At 44.8% G+C, this 23,709-nt stretch overlaps 1 protein-coding gene across 3 annotated transcripts; it reads left to right on the forward strand.

Moving 5' to 3' along the window:
• Positions 1-594: 594 nt before the first annotated feature.
• LOC135367025 (E3 ubiquitin-protein ligase HECW2-like) lies at positions 595-21,378 on the forward strand. Of its 3 annotated transcripts, none has more exons than XM_064600082.1 (24): positions 595-808; positions 2,023-2,269; positions 2,360-2,470; positions 3,059-3,165; positions 3,236-3,314; positions 3,384-3,690; positions 3,799-3,899; positions 4,597-5,057; positions 5,975-6,873; positions 7,910-8,076; positions 8,456-8,600; positions 9,142-9,340; positions 9,414-9,496; positions 9,949-10,051; positions 10,123-10,296; positions 11,557-11,816; positions 12,652-12,761; positions 13,292-13,412; positions 13,825-13,938; positions 14,379-14,630; positions 15,480-15,759; positions 17,924-18,038; positions 19,465-19,663; positions 19,743-21,378. In XM_064600082.1, the coding sequence occupies exons 2-24, from the start codon at positions 2,062-2,064 to the stop codon at positions 19,852-19,854; spliced, it is 4,707 nt and encodes a 1,568-aa protein (XP_064456152.1). In that variant the 5' UTR covers positions 595-808; positions 2,023-2,061; the 3' UTR covers positions 19,855-21,378. The 3 variants fall into 3 exon arrangements, with proteins under 3 accessions (XP_064456152.1, XP_064456153.1, XP_064456154.1); XM_064600083.1 differs by having other exon boundaries at positions 2,026-2,269; XM_064600084.1 differs by lacking the exon at positions 595-808 and adding an exon at positions 950-1,152 and having other exon boundaries at positions 2,026-2,269.
• The last annotated feature ends 2,331 nt before the right edge of the window (positions 21,379-23,709 follow it).

The raw sequence follows: 23,709 nt of genomic DNA on the forward strand, positions 1-23,709 counted from the left end.
TTGACGATAATAGCGCCCCTGGGGGCGTTTATCTTTCTTTAACCACCCTCAGGGATCACAAAAGTTATTCGAAATAATAAAATGTCAACTGCGAATTTTCTGGTGTAATATATACGGCATATAAAATACATCCAAGTATATTCATAGACACGACATGGACTTTCAGAAGAGGGGATGGTGCTTTCTCAGCATTGCTTGATTGCTGGGCATTCTTCACTGTATCAACACAGAAAATGTCATCAACACGAGCACGTGGTCAGTCACAGTTTGTAAACAAAGTACTGAACTGCCAGGAGATACCCCGTACCTGAGGATCATATATGAGTACTGCGTTGCAGGCTGCGTAGCATAATAAGTTATTGAATCCCCAGTCTAGAGACTGGGGATTCCGATTGCACGATGCACTCCTATAACGAACTTTTACATCCATCGTAAAACACGGAACCACGGAACACACGAAGTCAGCGCACGTTTAGTGGATGGATATGGATACGACCAGAGTTCATGTGGCTAAACAGTGGCTAATGGCGTTACAGCGCCACACCGGCTCCAAACACGTTTTTCAATGCAAAAGTGATAAGCTTTTTATTTCTCACCTCACATCACATGGTGTACATGCCATGTGCTTTCATGCTCATACATCGGGATGTGACTCATTTCTGTATTTTCGAGGATTATAGATCATTGCATCCTGACGAATGGTGACATCAAAATGGTGGAACGCTGTCGGTTTCTATCTTGTCGATCCCAACTGATGGCTTTTAATTATTATTAACCTGAAATGTTCATGTTGGAGTTCCCATAAGAGGTAAGCGTGGCACTTCGTTGTGCGTGTATTGTCGTGATGTACTTTCTGCCCGCCTGGGCCATTATGCAACGCGACCGGAAGAAGTAAATATTGGTCGCTTGTTATTGATTTAAGCCTAACGTTTTGTTTGGTGTTTCCGGTCTTTATATGTATTTTCTGACGAAACAATAGCATCCTTGAACGTATGCGGCACAGTGCATCACATATTTTGGTGGACGACGTCTCTTCTGTTGAAAGCGGATCAAGTTGTGCGACATATGTAACATCGAGATGTTTTGACGTTGCCGTTTCGCTTCTCCTCTGATGTGCAATCGTCGTCGAAACAGTGCTTGCTTGCTTGATAGGTGATGAGATATATGTCCTCTCGCAGTGGAGCTTTACGTCCTGCGTCCTTTAGCGCAAATTGCGTAAATCTGGGCGATGTCCACTGGTTGAGTGAAAGTGGAACGTAACCTAATTGATGACGGGTTCCCGTTTGAATATGGAACACTTCTTATCGCTCACGAGGTTCCGCTGTGTATTAGGAATTACACAAACTTACGAACGCATCCAAGAACACATTTGAAAGCGAAAGTGTTCGCTCTATCGTTTCGACATCTAGCTGAAGTTGACATAAGCAAACAATTCAAAATGCGCACGAGAACTCGAAAGGAACTTGCGTAGAATTAATTTTTTTTTCACGAATTCTGAAACAAGATAAATATAAATGACTGTAATGAGACGTACAACTACATCGTGCTAGGCAAGATATATATATATATATATATATAACATTTTTGTTCGTATTACAGGAAGTGCGGCACACAAATTTGTGCTTTCTGCCATGGCCTATTAGTTTTGTTTACCATCGTTTTTGTTGAATGCCTGCCTGCCCGCAAATGCCTCTGTCCTTTTAAATGTCACATACAGAAAGAGGAACTGCTGAGAGTTGCAGAATGTGTATCATGTTTGTAGTCTTGTCAGTGTGCCAAATTTCCCGAGACTCTCAGCACTTTATGAGCTTTGTTGAGATACTGCGACGCAGCATGTCCTGCCTGCAATAAAAATGTCTTTTTATGTAGTGGGAGGTATTACTGACGTTTAAATACCCACAATGCATCCGGTACGTGCTGCTGTAAGTCTTGGACTGCCTAGTGCACGAAATATTAATATGTATTGTGTTTGCAATGAAATTAAATTGAATTAAATTGAATTGTGTGACATTATTTGTGAAGCAGGGAGACCTGGTGGCCTGTGAAGCGACGGGGGCCCACATGCTTGCGGAGGGGGGGCCCCCGCGGGGACTGGCTCAGCGTCTGGTACCTCGACAACGCCAGCGCTTGCCTGCACTCCAGGGCCGCTCTAGCCTCAGCGTCTCCCGAACACACTATGTGCTGGGTCGTCCGGAACCTCCTCTCCTTCTGTCCTGGGACATCAGGGAAGACGTTGCACCGGGGGACTGGATTGGACTGTACCGCACAGGTAACTACACAGTGCAACTGTGTGCACCTTTTACCGGTTGCAACGTAACGCACTGAAATGGTTTCATATATTCATTTTCGTCCGCTCCAGATGAAACAGACCCTCTGCGCTTTTTGGAGCACAAGAACAAGCCATGCCTGAGTGGGAATTCCAAAGGCCAGGTGCTCTGGAACATAGATTGTCAAGACGCGTTTACATCAGGTATGTAACATTTACGCACTCTTAGAGCTGATGTGAAAGCCACTATGCAATTCATTTGGTCTTACCCAATGACTGATGAATGTAGTTTCAATTATAGTTGTATATATTATATTATATTATATATATAAGTTGAAATAAATGAATGCGGTTGACCACGAAAAATAAAGGTATCCAATAAAGATCAGAAGTGGAGACAGTCCTTCTACAGCAGTTTTTTATAAAGTTTTTATAAAGTTCTTAGTTTTTAATAAAGTTCCCCTTTTATTCCTTGTCCTGTTGAAGCACTGTCTCCACTTCTGATCTTTATTGGATATTATATATATATATATATATATATATATTATATTTCAGTATAATAAATGAAACAAAATTGCAATCAGTTTTCTCCCAAGATCAGCAAAACATTTGACAATGTGTTGCCTGTGGTACTGCTATTAAGGTTCATATTCGTAGTTTTCCTGTTGTATTATTCCTTGAGGGCATCTACATCCTGAACCTTACATTGAGGACTCAGAGTGGGAAGAGAATCAAAGTGTCTAATGGCTTAGCTTTTTCTTGAAAATCCATGGGCTGTTACTCCATTCACAGAGACAACAAACGTCTGCTTTCGGTATTATCACGGTACCAGTGGAATCCTGAGGGCCGTGAGTCCAGTGGTGACTGTCTGCAGGTCGGCTGACATCACTGGGACAGTGGTGAGTACGGGAACGAAACGAGTCGCTTCCAAGTGGACGACGTCCAGAAATAACCTGGTTTCTGTTCCAGAATGGCCATGCATCGGACATCATTGTCGGGTATTCATCCCAGCAGATACCGACAGAGATGGTCAAGTTTTACCTCACAAGTAAGTTATCTTCGTCTGCTAGAAAACGGCGACGTGCGTCAAGTCTAAGCGCGCGACATCTTTTTCCAGACCTTCATGGACGCAACCTGAAAAAGGGGATGTTCTTCAACCCCGAGCCGTACGTGAAGATGTGTATTCAGCCTGGCTTAGGGGATGGGGTACTCCTCCTGCCCCATCACGGCCAGGTGTGCCGCACGGGTCCGGCGGAGGCGACCGTGAACCCCTCGTGGATGGGGCAGTTCGAATTCATTGCCTATCCTTCGGACATGCTGGAGTTCGAAGTGAAGGATAAGTTTGCCCGTAGCCGTCCGTTGGTCAGCAGGTTCCTGGGCCGTCTGGGTGTGCACATCTGGGACCTCCTGGAGCACACGTCCGGGTGAGTGAGTACCGCCAATGTAATGGTGAAATGGTTTTGACCGATACTTGACCAGCAGTGTTGTTGGTTCTACTGTCCGAGTGAAATGGCTTTTTTTTTTTTTTGCAGGAGCGGGCCTGTGGAACTGAGCTACAACTTGGCAAACAAGAGCCCGTCTGACCACGTTTCGGGACAGATATTTTTCACCTTTGTTCTGGAACACGGACCGGGTATGACATTGTTCCCTTTGATAAATGTCATGTTCATATTCATCATGCTTATATATTATTAGAGCCTGAAATTTTTGGGAAATTTTTTTTTTTTCAAATTCGGGAGGTAAAAATTGGGGAAGTAAACGTGTGTTCTAAATTCGTGCAAATTCGGGTGGAAAAACTTCCAGTATGCTAAATTCATGGAGAAATCTCGCTCTATTATTCGAACAAAATGTACTGGTTTGGTACAAATGGTGATGTAATTGTGCTTACTGCCAAACAAACTAGTGTTCGTTCCTACAGACGTTTCAGTGAGGGCAGTTGGCCGGGTAAAAATCTGGTTTTGCTCCGAAGTGGCAACCTTCAATTCGGGGTGCAAATTTGGGGAAGAATCGGGTTAAAAACTTAATTAAACCCTAAACCTTAAACTTAACTAAAAGAAAACATCTAATTAACCTAACCCTAACCTAACCTAACCTAACCTAACCCTTAACCTAACCCTTAAACTAACCTAATTAACCTAACTAAATTAACCTAACCCTTAACTAAACCCTAAAACTTCACGCTCTATATATTATTAACACTTTGACACATTAATGTTTGGTAGCATCAGAGCCAGGCCTAAAAATACTAGGAGAAGCGGGCTTTGCAATCGTGCCATCATATTTTTGCAGCTGCCCCATTTGGAGTCATTCCTTTCTGTTTGCCTCTGCAGTGGACCCTTGGACACACATTCGACAGGTGCACAACCCCATCTACGTGTCCGACATTCCAGACCGCTGCTGCTCCTCACCTCCTCCTCCCCCACCGCCTTCCTCTTCTCCCGAGCCTCCTCCCCCTCCCCCGTCCCCAACTCCTCCCCCGCCTCCCCAACAGCCCCCCGTCACAACCGCCAGGACTACCTCCCTCCCCGGCAACGCGAACCCTCCCTCGACCTCGTCGTCGTCTTCGTCGTGCTCTTCCGCTTCGGGAACGGATTACCCAGAGCCGAATCCGAGGAGGAAGAGCGTGCGGTCCAACAGTGAACACGGCCTCCACTCTCCTGCAGCAGCAGCTCCGCAGGCGGCAGCGCGCAGGCTCTCTCAGACTCCGCGGCCTTCTCAGGGTGCAGCGGCGCAACCGGGAACGGCGTTTGCCAATTTGGAGTACATACTTCAGGGTGGAAGAACATCACAGGTATAAAATTTCAATAATTGCTGGCCCCTCGGCCTTTTTGAGGGCTAGGGTATGAGGACCCTAGCAGAAAAACGCGAACGTCAGAATTTGTGAATAACATGAAGCGATTCTGTATGTAAAATTTGCAAGAGACAAACTTGTGAAAGCTAAGGGTCAAGTGCGGTGTATCCTCCTGTAGTGTATAAGATGGCCCATGCAGTTAACAGTTACCAGGCCGATTACTGCCATTCAAAGAATGTCACGCTGACCCGTCGTGCCTTATACAAACCTCACAAATGTATATAAGGGCATTTGTTTAGTACAAGTGTCTCAGCAACTTAGGATGTGTTCAGCACTCGAAAAAACAACGTTGCTCGGAGTCAGCCATCTGCACTCGTGAATAGGGTGTAATAGGGTGTTAGGGTGTAAAAATGTACTCTGGTGCCACTGGTAGAAGGAATTTAAATTCACATGCTACACTTTACGCCTATGCATTATAAATAGAGCCTGAAGTTTTCGGGAAATATTTTTTTCTAAATTCGGGGAGTAAAAATCGGGTAAATAAACATGGGCTCTAAATTCACGCAAATTCGGGTGGAAAAACTTCGAGTACACTAAATTCTGGGACAAATCGGGCTCAGTTACTGAAACTAACTGAATTAGTTCCGTAGAAATGGTGATGTAACTGCATTTGCTGCCAACAAGTTAGTGTGCATTCCTACAGACATCTCAGTGAGGGCAATTTACCGGGTAAAAATCGGGTTTCACCCTAAAGAGGCAAACTTCAATTCGGGGTGAAAGTTCGGGGAAGAATCAGGTTAAACCCTAAAACTTCAGGCTCTAATTATAAATTAAAAAATGCACTACCATCAACTGCTGCATGCTCCGTTTTATGTAACGCTGTGACACATCAATTGACGTGCGTGCGCATTCTTCAGGCTGGAATTGACCTCCCTCCCCCCCTGCCACCGAAGCAGAAGGGGGCGAAGCACCGACCCCTCGAACGGTTGCACGCGCTCGGAAGCGCCGACGAAGTCCCTTCAACTTCCTGGAAGCACGCTCGACGGCGGCAGCAGGAGCCCCCCGAATGCGAGCCCCCCGCTCCCTCCGACTCCGACGACAGCTCCGCGAGCGCCTCGCCCATTGCCGGGGACTCCAGCCCTCCGCCGACCCTCCCCCGACGGACTAGACCCGTCGTGCTCCACGTCGGCACGGACGGAAGTCGCCCGGCCCCGCTTGCCACCCCCGAGCAGGACAGCCTCCACGAAATCGGGGGCGCCCCGTCGTCCCTCGAGAACCTCAGCGGCGTGTTGGACGCGTTAGAGTCCGAAGACGAAGTGTCGGCCGCGGAAGAATCTGTCCAGGAGTGCGACCGTGTGAACAGCGAACCCGCAAACGTCGAGTTCGACTCGCGCGGCCTGCGCAACTCTTCTTCGCCCGCGGCATCGAGCAGCGAGGAAGCGTCGACTTTGAGTGCCAGTGAGGACGAGGACAGCGCTCTGCGGAGGCGACACCCTTCCGAGCAGCGTTGCCATTCGGACTCAGAGTGCTCGCTGGCCAAGCCGCGGAGGCAGCACAACAGGCACAGTCGTAATCAGGGCCGACTTCGCGCCCACGGCCAGAGAGAGGCGGCGTGTTCAGGCGTGCTGATGCCGTACAGCCGTAGTGACCACAGCAGCCTGGTGCTCACTACAGCGAGGGAGTGCACGCTGGGTTCACCCGAAGGAGACCGTCCTCCCCCTGTGGTGCACGTGAGGAGGATACAGCCTCCGTCTTTAAGTGATAGTTACACCAACGGTGCAGGACTGATTGGAGGCGAATGCTCGTCACTTGCAAGGTTGGTTGTTGCTTTGGTGTGTTCGGTGCTTCGGTGATTTCTGTCGCCTGGCACTCGGCTGTGTGTGTGCGGGGGATGGGTGGAGGATACGTGCGTTTCTTACGGTTTGCTGTAGAGGTGCACTCACTTACGTCCGAGGAGGAGTTTGACTTTCGTGTCTACGTAGCATCAGACTAACTCACTTTTTGGCAATGAAAAAATGGCTAGGAAGCAAGCGAGCTTGTGAAGATGATGCATAATGTAAAACCCTGAGACTAGGGAACACGAAAGGACAGACACAAACACGAGTGTTTGTGTGTTTGTTTGAGTGTTATGTGTCGTGTTTGTGTCTGTCCTTTCAAGTTCCCTAGTCTCGGGAGGTTTTACATTATGCATCACTTTTTGTGTGTGGACTGTTCGTTTCTGGAGCCTCGATAACGTTGAAAATAGGCAGTTTCGTGCTAGCTGTTAATTTTCCCGCGCAATAAGCGAATATGCCAGTCTCGCTGCATAGGAATAATATCGGTGCAGCATATCATTTCTTTTAAGGAGCTACATATTGCTTGACCTTTTCTTCAGCAGTATTGGCTCGAGTGTACTTCTAAGAGTGCAGCAAGGGTGCTTATATGCATCTGTTCATCCAGCACCCCATTTCATGACTATCACACATTTCATACAGTTTTATAAGAACACACACACACACACAAAGATAAATGCCTATGCCACTGTCATCCTGGCTTAAACAGGTCTTAAATCCTGGTCAAGCAGTTTGTGTTCTACCGAAACATTTTAATTTGCTACAAACATTTTACTATCTACAAACATTTTACTATCTACAAACATTTTAATCTACAAACATTTTTTAATTTTTTAAATTAAAAAACAAATTTTTTAAATCTACAAACATTTTAATTTGCTGTCACACTGATTTGTTGCACAGGGGTCCTCCTTTGCTGGTGGATTAAATAAGATGTACTGCCTTAAGGGGGACTGTTGATAGTTGAGAAACTCGACAAAATAAGCTGCAAAACGTGATTAATGGTTTGTAACTTTGAAGTTGTAGTGCTACAAGCAGTGGACCTTCTACTGTGGAGCCATCTCCAACATCATCAGGGGTCACGCCTGGTGGGCAGCAGCAGCATGTTTCAACAACACGTTTGCCATCGATACCGGAGCGCACAATACGCTACCAACGAGTTGAGCTGGACGAACCCCTTCCATCCCGTACGTCAATTTCTGCTTTAGGAGGTTCGAGGAAGAGGGACTCTCTGTAAATAATGCCCCCTTGTCCTAGGGTTAAACCAGTAAAAACCCGTTCTTACCCCGTTTTCTAACAGACTTCCCAAAATGCAAAATCTGCCACCAGTATGGGTACAGAGCCACTTGGCATCTAATGTTCATCTGAAATGCAAGAGGCACCCTTCTTATTTTCCACCCGAAAAATCTGCTTTCCACCCGACATCATCCGACATTACCCCGTTCTACAGCTTCTGAAACCGAATCTGATTTTTGCCCCCGAATTCTAGAAGACATAAAAACCACGAAACACAAGGGCCAATTTTTCCTGGAAGCCATTTCAAAATGACGCAATTTCTTTTGCCAGACTGGGAAGCACGAATTGATAGCCATGGGCGGATCTTTTACATTGACCATCTGAATCGCACGACAACGTGGAACAGACCCTCAGCAACTCAGTCGACAGCCAGTGGTCCGTCCAACGAACTGCAGAGGCAGCAGTTTGATCGCAGGTAAGGCACAATAACGCTGAGGAGGGTGACACGATCACTATGCCACCTCACTGTCCCTTTAAAAGGGCAACGGACGAGACCCGCATTCTGAGCTATGAATAGGGCCTGACTTTTTCGGGTTTTATTTTTGGCCAAATTTGGGGGGGGGGGGTAAATATCGGGTAATATTTTTCATTTGAAAATTCGGGTGTATTCGGGTTAAATCCCGTTACGGCATATTCTGTCGTCAGGAATTCGGGTGTATTCGGGTGATTTTTTTTTGTTTAATAAAAATTTGTCTTAACATGGAACTAATGTTTAGCAATGTTATCAAAGTTTATTTTAATGCACGCTTATGAGTGTGCCACGCGACCCGGATGTTTTCGGGTAGATTCGGGTTAAACCCGAATTTTAGATTTCGTTCGGGGGGTAAATATCGGGCAGATACGGGTTTAACCCTAAAAAGTCAGGCCCTAGCTATGAACTGTAGGGTTCCATTTCGCTACAGTTTGGTACCCCACTGAAAGTTCAAGTGTTTATGCAAGTTGCCGCCGCCGTACAGGTACCAGAGCATCCGGCGTACCATGACAGCCCGACTCGCGGCTCCCGTGGTTGCGTCAGCCCCTCCTGCAGCGGAGGAGGTAGTTCCTACGGCACCACCTCCGATGCCAAGTCCAGATGGGCAGCGCTCTCTCCTGCGCTCTCCTGCCGTGCGATTCGTCACACGCTCGGACTTCTTCAACGTGCTGCACATGAATGATGTTAGCATTGAACAAGAAATATTGGCAGGTTGTGCTCACGTATCGGGGACTTACGTGCGTATGTCGCTTTCAGGATGCCTTGGCTGCTTACAATAGAAGTTCCTCCTTGAAGCACATGATAGCAAAGATTAGACGAGACTCTAGTAATTTTGAAAGGTATGTGCGTGATGAACAATTTGTACCTCCCAGAATGGAATATTATTAGACCCTGAAGTTTTCGGGTTTTATTTTTTTCCAAATTCGGGGGGGTAAAATTCAGGTCAATCACTCGATGTCGAAAATTCATGCAAATTCGGGCAGAAAAATTACCATCAGACTGAATTTGGGCATAAATCGGGCTCTATTGTCGAACAAACGTTCGTTGTACAGCCTATCCAGAGTATCAGACGTTGAGGTCAACCGTGTATTTTGTGAAAAATTAGTACGTCATTGCCGTGAGGCGCCTAGCTTGGGTGCAGTTTTGCGGGTAGAAATCGGGTTTAACCCTAAACCGGTGAACCTCGATTCGGGGTGCAAATTCGGGGGAAAAATCGGGTTTAACCCTAAAACTTCAGGGTCTTAAATATAATTTAAAAACGGCCCGCGGTTGACTCGATGCTTCTCTTCAGGTATCAGCACAACAGGGATTTAGTAAGCCTTCTGAATAAATTTGCCGACAAAGCTAGAGATCTGCCTCGCGGTTGGGAAACAAAGCTGGATCGCTGTGGAAAGGTAGGATTGTGCCTTTTTTTTGTGTGTGTGTGCCAACTGTTTTCTGTACTTTTTTTCCCGCTTGCCCGTAGCAATTCTTCATCGACCACACGTCTCGAAGCACTACTTTTATTGATCCGCGACTGCCCGTGGATGTGCCCTACGTCAATCCGAGCAAACTCGTAGTCCCCCTGGTGAGACGACGAAGCCGCAGTGCCGGTGAGGACAAGACAGCGCGCACGGGTGCAGGAGGAGTTGGGGCTCGGGTAAGAACCGTTTTTGTTGGTTAACCACATTTGAGAAATCACTTGTGCAATAAGATAAGTAGAGCCTGAAGTTTTCGGGAAATATTTTTTTCTAAATTCGGGGGGTAAAAATCGGGTAATAAACGTGTGCACTAAATACGTGCAAATTCGGGTGATTAAAACTTCCAGTATGCTAAATTCGGGGTGAAATCGGGCTCAGTTACTCAAACTAACTGTAGTGGTTTGGTACAAATGGTGCTGTAACTGAATTTTTCTGCCAAACAAGTAAATTAATGCATTCCTACAGACATCCCAGTGAGGGCAATTTGCGGGGTAAAAATCGGGTTTCACCCTAAAGAGGCAACCTTCAATTCGGGGTGAAAATTCGGGGAAGAATCGGGTAAAACCTTAAAACTAAAGGCTCTAAAGATGAGATATAATAATGTAATAAGAACGGTGGTACTTTCAACATTTCCTGAACTATGAGCGGCAGGGAAGACTTAGATGGAGCAACATCTGTGCTGCAGAAATGTGAAATGTTTGCTCCTTCCTCCTTTTTAAATGGTGCTGCGTGTTTCAGGGATAAGCCTTGCAAAACCTGTTTCTGAAGCTGTTTTTATGTTGGACTTCTTACCCCCGATGTTGTAGTCATTTCCGATAAAAACCAAATAACCCTGAAAAGGAAGCTCGTCCCAAGTACAATTTCAGGCACTCGTATGTGCACTAGAGGACAATAAATATTTTTTGCTCAGTACTGCCACTCAGCATCTCGTTTTTCTCTGAAATGTGAGACTAACATTTTCATATTTTCTGCTCAGAAACCTGCTCTTTCACATAATATCACCCGATTTTACAGCTCATAAAATAAAATGGGATTTGTGTCCCAATTAAAAAACAAAACAAAAAAAACAGCAAAACTTTGAAACCAAAAGGGTATATTACTCACTCGATGTTTTAAGTTGTTCATCCAGATTTTGATTTTGATAGTGACACTCGCCTTTATTTTTATCAAACTTATCACTTGCAGTATACTTCCCGTTCAAAAACCACAATTCCGGTTGAGCTTTTGTTACTGGCATGCAAATTGAACTGTCAAATAAGACAGAAAGCATCTACAGATTCTCTCAATACACTCACGTACTCACACATGTGCTGCAACACTTCACCATTGCATCATCTGAAAGTGTACAGTACGGATTTCATCGTACCTTTGGGAAATCTCACAAAAATTATATTGAGAGCACACCGTAAAATGAACCAAATAAATGTTCACATTTGTAGGGCGGCCCCGTTCCCCCACCGCGACCTCCTTCGAGCACTTCCGGAGCTGCCATGGCCTCTGCGACTCCAGTGCCAACTGCCTATAATGACAAAGTAGTGGCCTTCCTTCGCCAGCCGAACATCCTGGACATCCTCCGGGAGAGGCATCCTGCCATCACCTCCAATGCAGGGTTACGCGATCGTGTTCATTGCATACGTGCCGAGGGCACATCGGCGCTTGGACGGCTCTCGCACGACCTCGATCTCACTATATTGCTCAGGTTAGCCTCCTTTATGTGGGAGAACCTTTGGTATAAGTAAGGCTGTTTTTTTTAGAGATACAGTAGAACCTCTGTGCAGAGAAGTTCATTGAACCGCTAAGGAACTCGACTGTATCAATTCGTTGTTGGGGTTTCAAAACGTGGGAGTGCAGGTTTGCTTCAGTACGCCCATATCCTCACTATTTGGAGGTTCACTATATATAGAGCCTGAAGTTTTCGGGAAATATTTTTTTCTGAATTCGGGGGGTAAAAATCGGGTAAACAAATATGTGCACTAAATTCGTGCGATTTTGGGTGGAAAAACTTCCAGTATGCTAAATTTGGGGAGAAATCGGGCTCAGTTACTCAAACTAACTGTAGTGGTTTGGTACAAACTGTGATGTAGCTGCATTTGCTGCCAAACAATTAAGTTAGTGCCTTCCTACAGACATCCCAGTGGGGGCAGTTTGCCGGGTAAAAGTCGGGTTTCACCCTAAAAAGGCAACCTTGAATTCGGGGTGCAAATTTGGGGAAGAATCGGGTAAAACCCTTAAACTTCAGGCTCTAATTATGCCTAGATGCCTGTTTGGGACATGTTGACATCATTGGCTGGTTTTGTAGGAAGCCCAAACAGAAAGGTCAATTCATTGAATACCAATTCACTAAGTTGAGTAACTGAACAGCGGCAGCATGAATTTTGAAAGGTACTAATTGTCAAAGGAATTGTCAAAGGAACTAATGCACTAATTGTCATTTTGAATACTTGCAAGCCGTGAGTTATGTACTCTGTGGCATTTGCTACCGTGCAGCTTTCCTGGAAGATTGATTTCTCTCTTTCTTTTCGTGTTGCATGCAGCCTCTTTGAGCAGGAGATTATGTCCTATGTGCCTGCACAGTACACGGGGAGTGGTTCTAGTCATCGTTCTCCTAGGGACTCTCCACAGCCCTCTCCGCAAGCATCACCTGGTATGTTGTGCGACACTTGCTCTGTGGCGGTCATTCACATTCTATGAGCCGAGAACGGTATTCACTGATGCTGTTCATACTCAACCCATAGTAGTGAGTGCACGGCTGTGCCTGTTAGTTCATAAGGCATTTGCAGAGTTACAAAAGACTAAGACATAGGATACTTCCATATTGTCATTGTGTAAATTCCTTTTCAGTGTCTGTCTGTCTGTCTACCTCTCTCTCTATGTATCTGTGTCTCTATCTATTTCTATCTGAAGGAGGAGCTTCCTCCAAAATGTTGACAATCTGTATTCCTAACTTTTGTACTTAGATTTGCCCGTTCAATTGCTGTGTGTTCACGGCCTTCACATTTTATCTCTATCTACTCATCAGTATCTATATCTGCTTATCTCGCCATTTGTCTTGCAATATATATATCTCTCTCTCACTTTTTCCGCCCCCCTCTCTTTTACACTGTGTGCAAATCATCATCATCATTGTCATTTCCACAACCCATAAGGTATTTCTGTTTGCTCCTTGCTACCCAGGACTGCAAAGAGCCAACGTCAGGGCTCCTGCTCCGTACCGTCGAGACTTCGAAGCCAAGCTGCGAAACTTTTACCGCAAGTTGGAGTCTAAAGGCTATGGGCAGGGACCCAGCAAGCTGAAGTGAGTATACTAGTTGTTTGTGCGTGGTGCATTTTGCTTGGTGTGCGTACACACGTTATCGGCGTTGTGCGACACACTCTGTAGGTAAGCAGTTTTTTAGAAATTCAGTCAACATCATATCACGGGGGGACCTTACTCATTGTCGACATCATAATCCATCTCTCAGCATCAGCATCGCAACCTTTTAACTTCAAAACCCATCACTCAACATCAACTTAACATCACATTATATCACAACCTATCACTCAACATCACATCATCCTCCAGGACGTGACAGGGAAACGATGTCTGTGATGTCCATCATGTCCGTCCGACCTATGGCACTCTCTAGAAGCATGTAGTATTGAGATGTGTGTCATGGAATCTGTAATCCAGTGCTCCCTGAGTCCTGATGGAGTGGTGCTCTGTGCAGGCTCAACATTCGTCGCGATCATCTGCTGGAAGATGCCTTCATGAAAATCATGGCGGCGTCAAAGAAAGATCTCCAGAAGTCACGTCTGTACATAGGGTTTGCTGGGGAGGAAGGGTACGTGTGAAGCATCCCGCTTCATTTTGATCTGTTTGTTTTAGAAGGACGCTACATACGAAGCGTGACACAAAGTCATCTCGGGAAAAGGAAGGAGCTGATACACGATACAATAGTATTAACGAGATCAGATTGCCAGAAAAACTAGTTAGGATTAGATCTTGCGCTGTTTGTTTCTGTGCTCTGTCCGTTTGTCTTTTTCCCAAAACTCGGGGATATGTTGGCAACATCGAGAATGTCAAGCCTTCAAATACTGCAGCACTGTCATCATCTTAGTACTGTTTTCTCTGCACTCTCAGCCAGTTTCACATGTGTGTCAGCTGTAATTCTGGAAATACCTTAGTTAGTAGTACTGTTGTTTCTCGTTGAGTACGAGCCGTAATGAATGTGAGAGCAACTTCATTATCCTCTTGAGTTTTAACAACCCCTCCAATTTCCAGGTTGGATTATGGAGGTCCATCGAGGGAGTTCTTCTTCCTCCTGTCGAGAGAACTATTTAATCCCTACTATGGGCTGTTTGAGTACTCGGCCAACGACACTTACACAGTGCAAGTGAGCCCAATGTCTGCCTTTGTGGACAACCAGCACGAGTGGTTCCGCTTCAGCGGCCGTGTCTTGGGGCTGGCGCTCGTTCATCAGTACCTCCTCGATGCTTTCTTCACGAGGCCGTTTTACAAGGCCCTTTTACGACTGTGAGTTTGAAGGCAGTCTTGGCTATGGAGCCCTTGGCTTTCTGCAGTTGCGCAAAATTTTTCAGAATGAGCCATTTGCCTGAGGACCATGTTTTCTTTTCTTTCTTTTTTTCTGTGGAATCTTTGCTTTATTACGAACTGATTTGCAACATTTTTGTGTGTAAAACTCTGGCCATGTAGTAAAACTCCACTGCTGCTGCCTGAGGCAACTAATACTGCAAAAAGGGAAGCAACCGGCACATTCATTGCAATTCTGCTTGTCACAATGGTTATCATACGATGCCGTATTGCATCTAAGCTATAAAATTGTGCAGGATCGCGCTCGTGAGTACAAGAACACAGGCTACTACAAGTATTTATTCATAGGGCCCCGTAGTTTAGTGTAAGAGCCTGTTTTTACCCCCAGATCTGCATCATCATCACTTGGGGTAAAACCGGAAAAAACCCGAAAATGAACTTGCAAAGTGCCGATTCCGCCACCAAAGCACTGGAGAACGCTATGCATTGGATACCCAGCATACCTGTTGTGCATCTCATGTTCATCTAAAATGCGAGAAGCGCTTTTTTTTCACCCGTAAATCTGCTTTTCCACCCAATATCACCCGATTTTACCGTTTTACGGCCCCTGAAATAAAACCCAATTTTTAACCCCAGATTTTCAAAAAGCATAAATCCCGAAAACATAGGGCACTATGTATTCATGTGATCTTGGCAGAGCATAGCAGCGTACCATTTTTATTTATTTTTTGTCCGTGGATCGATTGGATTATTTTCCTCTGCAGAAAGTTAGAGGCTTCAGTCTCGGCTGTTTTTTTTTTTTTTTATGAAACAATGGCACCACATTTGCAGGCCTTGTTCCCTGAGTGACCTGGAGTACCTTGATGCTGAATTTCACCAGTCTCTGTTGTGGCTCAAGGAGAATGACATAACGGACATGGGTTTAGAACTTACCTTCTCGGTTGTGGAAGACGTGGCTGGCCATGTCTTGGAGAAAGAGCTAAAGCCAGGCGGAAAAGGCGTAGCTGTCACGGAGCGCAACAAGAAAGAGTACATTGAGCGCATGCTCAAGTGGAGGCTCGAAAGGGGAGTTTCTGAACAGACGGAGAGCCTCGTAAGAGGCTTCTACGAGGTGAGTGCTTCTTGGCAGAGATAGAAAAGTTTGGTGCTCGAAAGTTGTTTTAAAGGGATAGCTCGCTCACCAGGCATGAATTTTTTAGATATCTGTTTCCATGTGTAGTGTGCTCCCTAATCTACCAAATGCCTACTCCGCACTTTGCCGGCTCGAGACTCTGCAGTTTATTAGCTAGAGCCTGAAGTTTTAGGGTTTTACCCGATTCTTCCCCGAATTTGCACCCCGAATCGAAGGTTGCCTCTTAGGGTGAAACCCGATTTTTACCCGGCAAATTGCCCTCTCTGGGATGTCTGTAGGTATGCACCATCTTACTTGTTTGGCAGAAAAATGTAGTTGCATCACCGTTTGTACCAAACCGCTACAGTTAGTTTGAATAACTGAGCCCGATTTCTCCCCGATTTTAGCGTAATGGAAGTTTTTTTCACCCGAATTCGCATAAATTTAGTGCACATGTGTATTTACCCGATTTTTACCCCCCGAATTTAGAAAAGAATATTTCCCGAAAACTTCAGGCTCCGTTTATTAACCTGCATGACAAATCATTGGAACCCACATGGTTTGAAATGGGCTGCGAGCCATTTTAAAAAATCGGCATAGGCTCTATGAGCTCTCCAAATCTACTTCTGCGAGGGCGACATGGCTGTTCGCAGTAAGAAGCCATGACAAAAGTGCGTGCAACATGATCGGTGAAATAATCAAGCACCGCGCCGCGACACCTAACTTGTGTTCACCCGAGCAAGACGTTATCCCAGGGTCACGAGATACGATAAGGTGCTTGCCAAAACACCTAAATCGCGTCCATTTACTCCACCTACGCGCTGAGCACGTGGCTTCTCTTAGAACGCAAAAGAAAAGGAATGGGAAAATTGATGCCACATCAAAGTGGCATACAGGGTTCGCATGTGTGGCAGAGCACGACACAGGAAAGTGGAGGCCGAGAAACATTCATAGCTCGTACCGTGGACAGTGAATGCAGAAAAGTGACGTTTTTGTAGAAACTGAGTGGAATCATTTGTTGCTGTCATTTGCAAAATACTGCTTCCCCTTTTGCAGCTTTGTAAACATATCGACATAAACTACCACTTTCCATTACACAAAGATGTCCCGACAGATAGTATCTGCCACCCCGCGGTACCGCCAGTCAGACTCCGACACGTACACACGCGGAGTAGGGCTGCGTTTTAACGCGCTAATTGCCAGTGTACTCCTTTCGAAGCAGAATTTTTTTTTGCGTCAGATGAACGGTCTAACATCGGGTCATGTCCTGGCAAAATATAAATGAAATCAAAAGGGGCTTTTCGAGAAACGAACATCCAAAATCCTTGTTTTTTCAAAACATGCCTAAACATTTGCCTAAACATACCTGTAGGAGGTATACGCATGATAGATATATCTGATGAAAGAGCATTAAAAGCTGAGTGAACTGATGCCAAGTATGGTAACGAGGGTCATCTACAGCGAGAGAAATCACACGTCGAAGTTGGAACAAAACTGCGTGAGAGAGCATGTTTTCCATTTTTATAGCACAGAGCGTAGCACCTGCGTGCCAAAATGTGCGCACAGCTGGCCTGTTGGCATACTAAAGCATAAAACGATTTCACTACAATATCTTTTAAAACTCAGGAGATATACGCGTGCAAACATGGCAAAACTGAAACACTCGAATTCAGGGCCGGATTTTCTCGATTTTTTTTTTTTTTTTCACGAAAACTACGGTAGAAATTATTCATTTTACCGCTGTTGATCATCATGTATGATGAGCTTCTAAATATAAAAAAATAATGAACATCCAGGAGGTCGATGGGACCTCCCCGCCTGAACTGACGTGAAACTGGCCTGATACTGATGCGGCACTTCAGCCATGCTGTGCTACGTCATGAGTCACCGGACACAAATGTAAAAAATGTCGATCCCTTTTTGAAGATTTTTTCAGGCTGCTTTAGCTTGAAGTTATAATTTCAAAATGTCGTCTGCTTATTCAGAGCGAACAATGTATTATGGTAACTGCACACATGGTGAATGTATTCATGTTGCACACCTAATTTTTTCCTCTCATGTTCAGGAGCTTATGTGGAGTTCGTTACGGTGTGTTAGCACCGTGCTTTCCACCACATTTCAACATTTCATGCTCCGTTCCTAATCTTGTAAAACTTCATGTCAGGTGGTAGATTCACGCCTAGTAGCTGTATTTGATGCAAGGGAACTGGAATTGGTGATAGCTGGAACAGCTGAAATTGACATAGCAGACTGGAGAAAGAACACAGAGTACCGTTCTGGTAGGTACCCTACACACTTATAATGTACTGTTAAGGGGGCTTTTGAGTAACGTACCATGAACTGCCTACGGAAAAACAGGTGTCCATTGTACAGGTCCCCACAAAAGGTTACGGAACACAGGTTTGGTGCGTAGGGAGTTTTTGCCTATGTCACATTTTGACGTGGCATGCTCATAAAGCTGGTGGTCACTTTTCGTGTTAGCGGCATTGAAAGATGACAAACTGCGCTATTTTTCTATGCAACAACCATGGCTTTCATAAAAGAAAATGTGAGAATGACAATGACGAATTGTCTTCGGGATAGCAGAAGGGTAGGGACGCGACCGGATTTCCAAACACTTCGTTTTCGAGCAAATGCTAGATAATCTCGGCAGCTACGCCGAAAGAGTGACCACCACCCATGGCGGCCAAACGCGTTCATTTGGAGTCATGGGAAAACACCCTATATCATAATTGGAGAGATACCGTTGCAGCTAACGGGAGTATATAGACTCAGGCGGGTCACAGGGTATTCTGTGCCACCTCTCAGTAAGTGTGTCACTCAGATCAAGAACTATGCCACGCTGGTGTTCCGTAAACCGTTGTAGAGATCTGTACCCTTATTTTGGAAGTTCACATCATCATAGGCACTACATGAGCATTATACCATATTTATTCGTTTCTAGGCCGACACACTTTTTTTTTTTTTTTAATTTTTGGGGTAGGAAACTATGGGGTCCGGCTCAGATTCGAGGACACCGTTGGTGCGACTCGGTCCGGTTCCATCTGGTTCCGCCATTCTGCCAGTCATCATTCCGCTTCCAACGTGCGGCGTGTTCGCGACCGTACGGCACCGGTCGCGCGATGTCACAACGCTGCGGCATTCGAACGCGCGGGGAAACGCAGAGCTGACCATACGATTGTGTTCGAAGTGTTCGATTTCGGACGCATTGGACAGATCCCAAGACAGTGTGCTCTGTGGGAGGAAGACAGCAACAAGGAGTCTAGTGACGGAGTGTTTTTGGAGCGTTTTTTTTTTCTTTCTTTTTTTTTTTTCCAACCATCGGCTTTCCGGGGGCCAGCCTGGAATCGGGGACCGGCCTAGATTCGAGTAAATACGGTAAATGGCATTCAGTTCAGTTGTCTTGCCAACAGTTCGAATACGTTAATTTTTATTTTATTTTTATTTTTCAAAATGTGACATACACATCAAATGGCATGCATGCATGCACACATGCATACATCCAAGTCATCTCACAAAACATAAATATCGCGGGACATTGAATTGCAGCATTGAAGTATCGTAGAGGTTCTGCTGTACTGCATGCATATTGGTTTAGCTCTACTAAATATCATTGCGAGATGCAAAAAAGCAAGTTTTTTTATGTTTGTGGCTGCAACACTTTGAAAGCGTGCCATGTAACGACGGGGGCCCTTTCCGTTTCAGGGTACCACGATAGTCATCCTGTGATACAATGGTTCTGGATGGCAATAGAACGATTTGATAATGAGCGCCGTCTGCGACTGTTGCAGTTTGTTACTGGCACTTCTAGCATCCCCTACGAAGGGTTTGCTGCCCTTCGTGGAAGCAATGGTCCCCGTAGGTTCTGTGTGGAAAAGTGGGGAAAGCCCACTAGTTTGCCCAGGTATGCTAAGGTGTCGACATGCAGATTCTGCACAGCGCCTGTGGACGAGCAGAAAGGACAATGTTGCTTTCCCTTCCAGGGCGCACACTTGCTTCAACCGACTGGACCTCCCACCGTACATGTCCTTTGACATGCTGTACGAGAAGTTGCTCCTTGCCGTGGAAGAGTCGAGCACCTTTGGGATCGAGTGAGAAGCTCACGGGGAAGAAACTAGGGGGGGAAAAAAAATTTTTGCTAGCTTGTTTGTACGCAACAGGAAAGAACCTTACCGCCTTGTGGTATGCTTTGATTTTGTTGCCTTGAGCTAGCAGTGTGGCCACAGCAGTGCATGTGTACTGACAATCTGCTCACAAATGCCTTCTTCCCTTGTCCAGGATCCATTTTTATATGTGTGTCTAAAATGAAGAATCAAAGATGATTTTTTTTTTTACAAATTTGCCCAATGACACCGGCAGGAGACACCGGAAAAAGAGATTCAAAAAGAACGACAGCTAAACCTCCATATAACAAACTACAAGAAAGTTCATTTCATATCAGTGGGCAGTGGTATGCATGACATTCACTAGTTTAGGGTTGTGTGGCATGCATAATGATACTGAGTCATAAAGCATTCAGAATTATCAGGAATAAAAAAAAAAAGAAAACAGTGGTCAGTGAGATCATTATGGGCACATTCATAAGATTAGTGCACCTTGCACTAGCAGCATGGGCTAAATAAAGAAAAACTTATCTGTAGGTGGTGCCAGTAGGGGGAAACGTAGAACATAAAAAAATGAAACTGCTAAATATGCAAAAGTGAGGCAAAAGTGATATATGTGACATACGTGAAAGTCAGGCACATGCCCTTGCCTGCACACCCTCCATCACATGAAGAGTGAGCATGTGCAGGCAGTTCATGAGCACAGAAAACTTTGAGACACAAGGCTTGTAGTATCGTTGCGCATGCGTAGAACTACAGAAACAATGTGTAGATGAAAACAAAGTCGAGTTTGAGGGTTGCCATTAATTTTTTTTTTCTTTCTTTTTTTTTGTTTCTGTTTCCTGCTGTGTCGTATATGAGAATCGTACCTGCATTCTTTAGCACATGCCCGTCATACCCCTTTGGCGGTGACGAGTAACTTCAAGAGGAATTTGTTGTATTGAGGTTTAGCTGTACATACATCCTCTTTTTGTTTGTATTTTAGTGGCACAATTCCTTTTTGAATTCCCTTGCTTTTTAACTTCTTCTTCAGATTAATTTTACAAGATTGCAGAATGCAGCTTTACGTGAGATGCACGTGTCCACATGAGTTTCTTGCAACTGCCGTAACGCGTCAGCCTGCAGTAAATGTTGGAGTTCTCGTAAAGTGTTTCATTCAACAAGAAAGCCAGAGTGGCGTGTCTTCACGACCTCAAAAAGGAAGTGCAATCCTTTAAGTGTCCTGCGTGTTTAACCACGTCCATGTCTTACTGCACAGGTTACTGATCGGTGATGTGCATCGGGCTGGCAGCCCAGAGATCCAGCTTTGCATGCAGGAGTAAAAAAAAAAATTTCATTATACGTTATCTTCTTTGGTGTGCCCTATGAAACTGTTTTAGTTGGCAGGAGCATTTTCTGTTGAGGCTGGGCACTGTTATCATCATTGATATAGTATTTGAAGTGTTAAAGGAGCATGGTATGGGTAGAGCCTTGTGTTTTGGGGCTAAACTTGATAAAACCAGTATTTGCACCTGGACATGCATTACCTTCACTCTGGGTAAAACTCATCCCCCCCCCCCCCCCAACAACTTAACCACCCGTAGAGGCATGGGCGAACGTTACTTCTTTTGCACTCCATACTGCCTCTTGCCATCTCATGTTCACCTGAAATATGAGAAGCTTTTTTTTTTTTTTTTCACGTGACATCCCACAATTTTACAGCCTCTGATATGAAACATAATTTTTACCTCCTCATTTGGAAAAACAGATATGACCCAAATGCACAATGCTTGGGTTGCCAGGTATCATCCAGAAAGGACACAAAGATTCAACAGCTGGCCCTTTTGACTAATGCTATACTATTTGCAACTTGATACTACACAGGACTTAATTATTATGCCAGTGATGATGATGGTGCCTAGTGGACTTCACACACACTTCAGTGTACAGTGTGCTTCAGTGTGCAGTACAATTATTTATATTTCAGAATCACAATGCAGCACATATGCTGATAGTACTGTACTGCATGTGTAGCTATGTTCCTGCGATTTATTTTATTAGTTATGCTTTCCTGCTGTGGTAATACGTTAGCCTCATGTGTGACCTTTTCCCAAATTTACCTTCAGTTTGGGTTGATGAACTAGTTGAGTGAACAGGTATCATTGAGGTAAAACCTGTTTTAATGATCACAAGATGCTCTGTCTCGTGTGCTACCGTGATAGGAGAAGCTATGACACTGCATTCAATTGAGGCGTATAGCTGGTCAGCACAAAAATGTGACGCCGTACCTATTTTTGGTTGACTAACAGATGTATATATGCGCAAGTTTCAGCAATGTATTTTAATGTATATTACTTGTGGCTTGTGATCGCAGCCAATATAAGAAATGGTGAGGACATAATAATAAAAGCTAAATGACCAGCACACGCTTTAATCCCATTGAAATGCTTGGCTTACCTTGTTCTGTTTACAAGCATACCTGTTTTACTGTTATTCCACGGTCTTTCGTTTACTTGTGTGAAATCTATGTAGGCCATGGGTCTCTATTTATTGGTCCGAAGTTAGCTGCAGAAGCTTGTTTGCTTGTGATACCGCCGAGTAGATTGGGTAGGGAGATTTCTCTCCCGTGATGGCTTGTTTATGTATGCTTTGTAAATTATGGTGGCATTAATGCTGGAGTCAAAACCCATATCCTGAATGAATGAATGAAAACTGTTCCACAAAACCGAGAGGTAAGCTTTGTACTAAAGGACGTTGTGGAATGCCTGCTAGCTTCGTACACGATTGCAAAGAGTAGTGATGTGGTGGCGTTGATGTGTACATTTTGTTTTGCAAGTTCCTTTAATGTTATTGTGTAATTGAGCTGGTGTACAAAGGATTTGAAAGTGACTTATTTGGTGATTGAGTGCCAAGTCCTGGTTTCTCGTCTGTTGTATCTCACATGCTTTTTCTCGATGACTGTAGGGAAAACTAGACTTTGGGAATATCCTAGGGCTCTTCCAACTTTTAGCATTTCCACTCATGTGAATATTTTTTGTATGCCTAAGGGTATGCCTGCCCTCTCAGCCAAGAGCGCTAGGAAAGAGAGATACAATTTTGCAGCTGCATGCCCTGCGTTTTGTACAAAAGTCACACTGGGAAAAACACGTGCTCCTGTGTATTATAGAGCAATAAAAAAGGTTCTTTCTGGTGTGCCAGTAAAAAAAAAAAAAAAAAAGAACTGTTCCGACTGTTCCTACATCTGCGGATATAGTGCCAGCGCGTGGGTCAAAAGGAGCTTGTGGCCTGGCTTCTGGTTAGGTGGATTGTCACATCCGTCCTGCTCGACTCTGAAACTATAGGGCCACCTTACTCAAGTAACGTTGATGTTTGAGCCTGCTGGTACGACATGTGCAGGCACAGAAAGACTACAGAGCAAGGCCAAATTTCCAAAATTTCCAAAAAATCCAGTTTTGGCCAAAAAATAAAAGTGTTCAAATCGAGCTAAAATTTCGCCTGGATACTCAGCAGGGACTGCGCTTTAATATGAGCCCAAAATTTGCCCAGAAAGAGGACCTTCGATTTTTGTCATGAAAAAACCCCAAGGGGTTAGGCTTACCTTTTTTTCCATTTTTGGCAAAAAAATAAAAGTGCTCAAATCGAGCTAAAATTTCGCCTGGATACTCAGCAGGGACTGCGCTTTAATATGAGCCCAAAATTTGCCCAGAAAGAGGACCTTCGATTTTTGTCATGAAAAAACCCCAAGGGGTTAGGCTTACCTTTTTTTCCATTTTTGGCAAAAAAATAAAAGTGCTCAAATCGAGCTAAAATTTCGCATGGATACTCAGCAGGGACTGCGCTTTAATATGAGCCCAAAATTTGCCCAGAA

This window comes from Ornithodoros turicata, chromosome 8 (assembly GCF_037126465.1).
Source record: "Ornithodoros turicata isolate Travis chromosome 8, ASM3712646v1, whole genome shotgun sequence".
Classification (NCBI taxonomy): Eukaryota; Metazoa; Arthropoda; class Arachnida; order Ixodida; family Argasidae; genus Ornithodoros; species Ornithodoros turicata.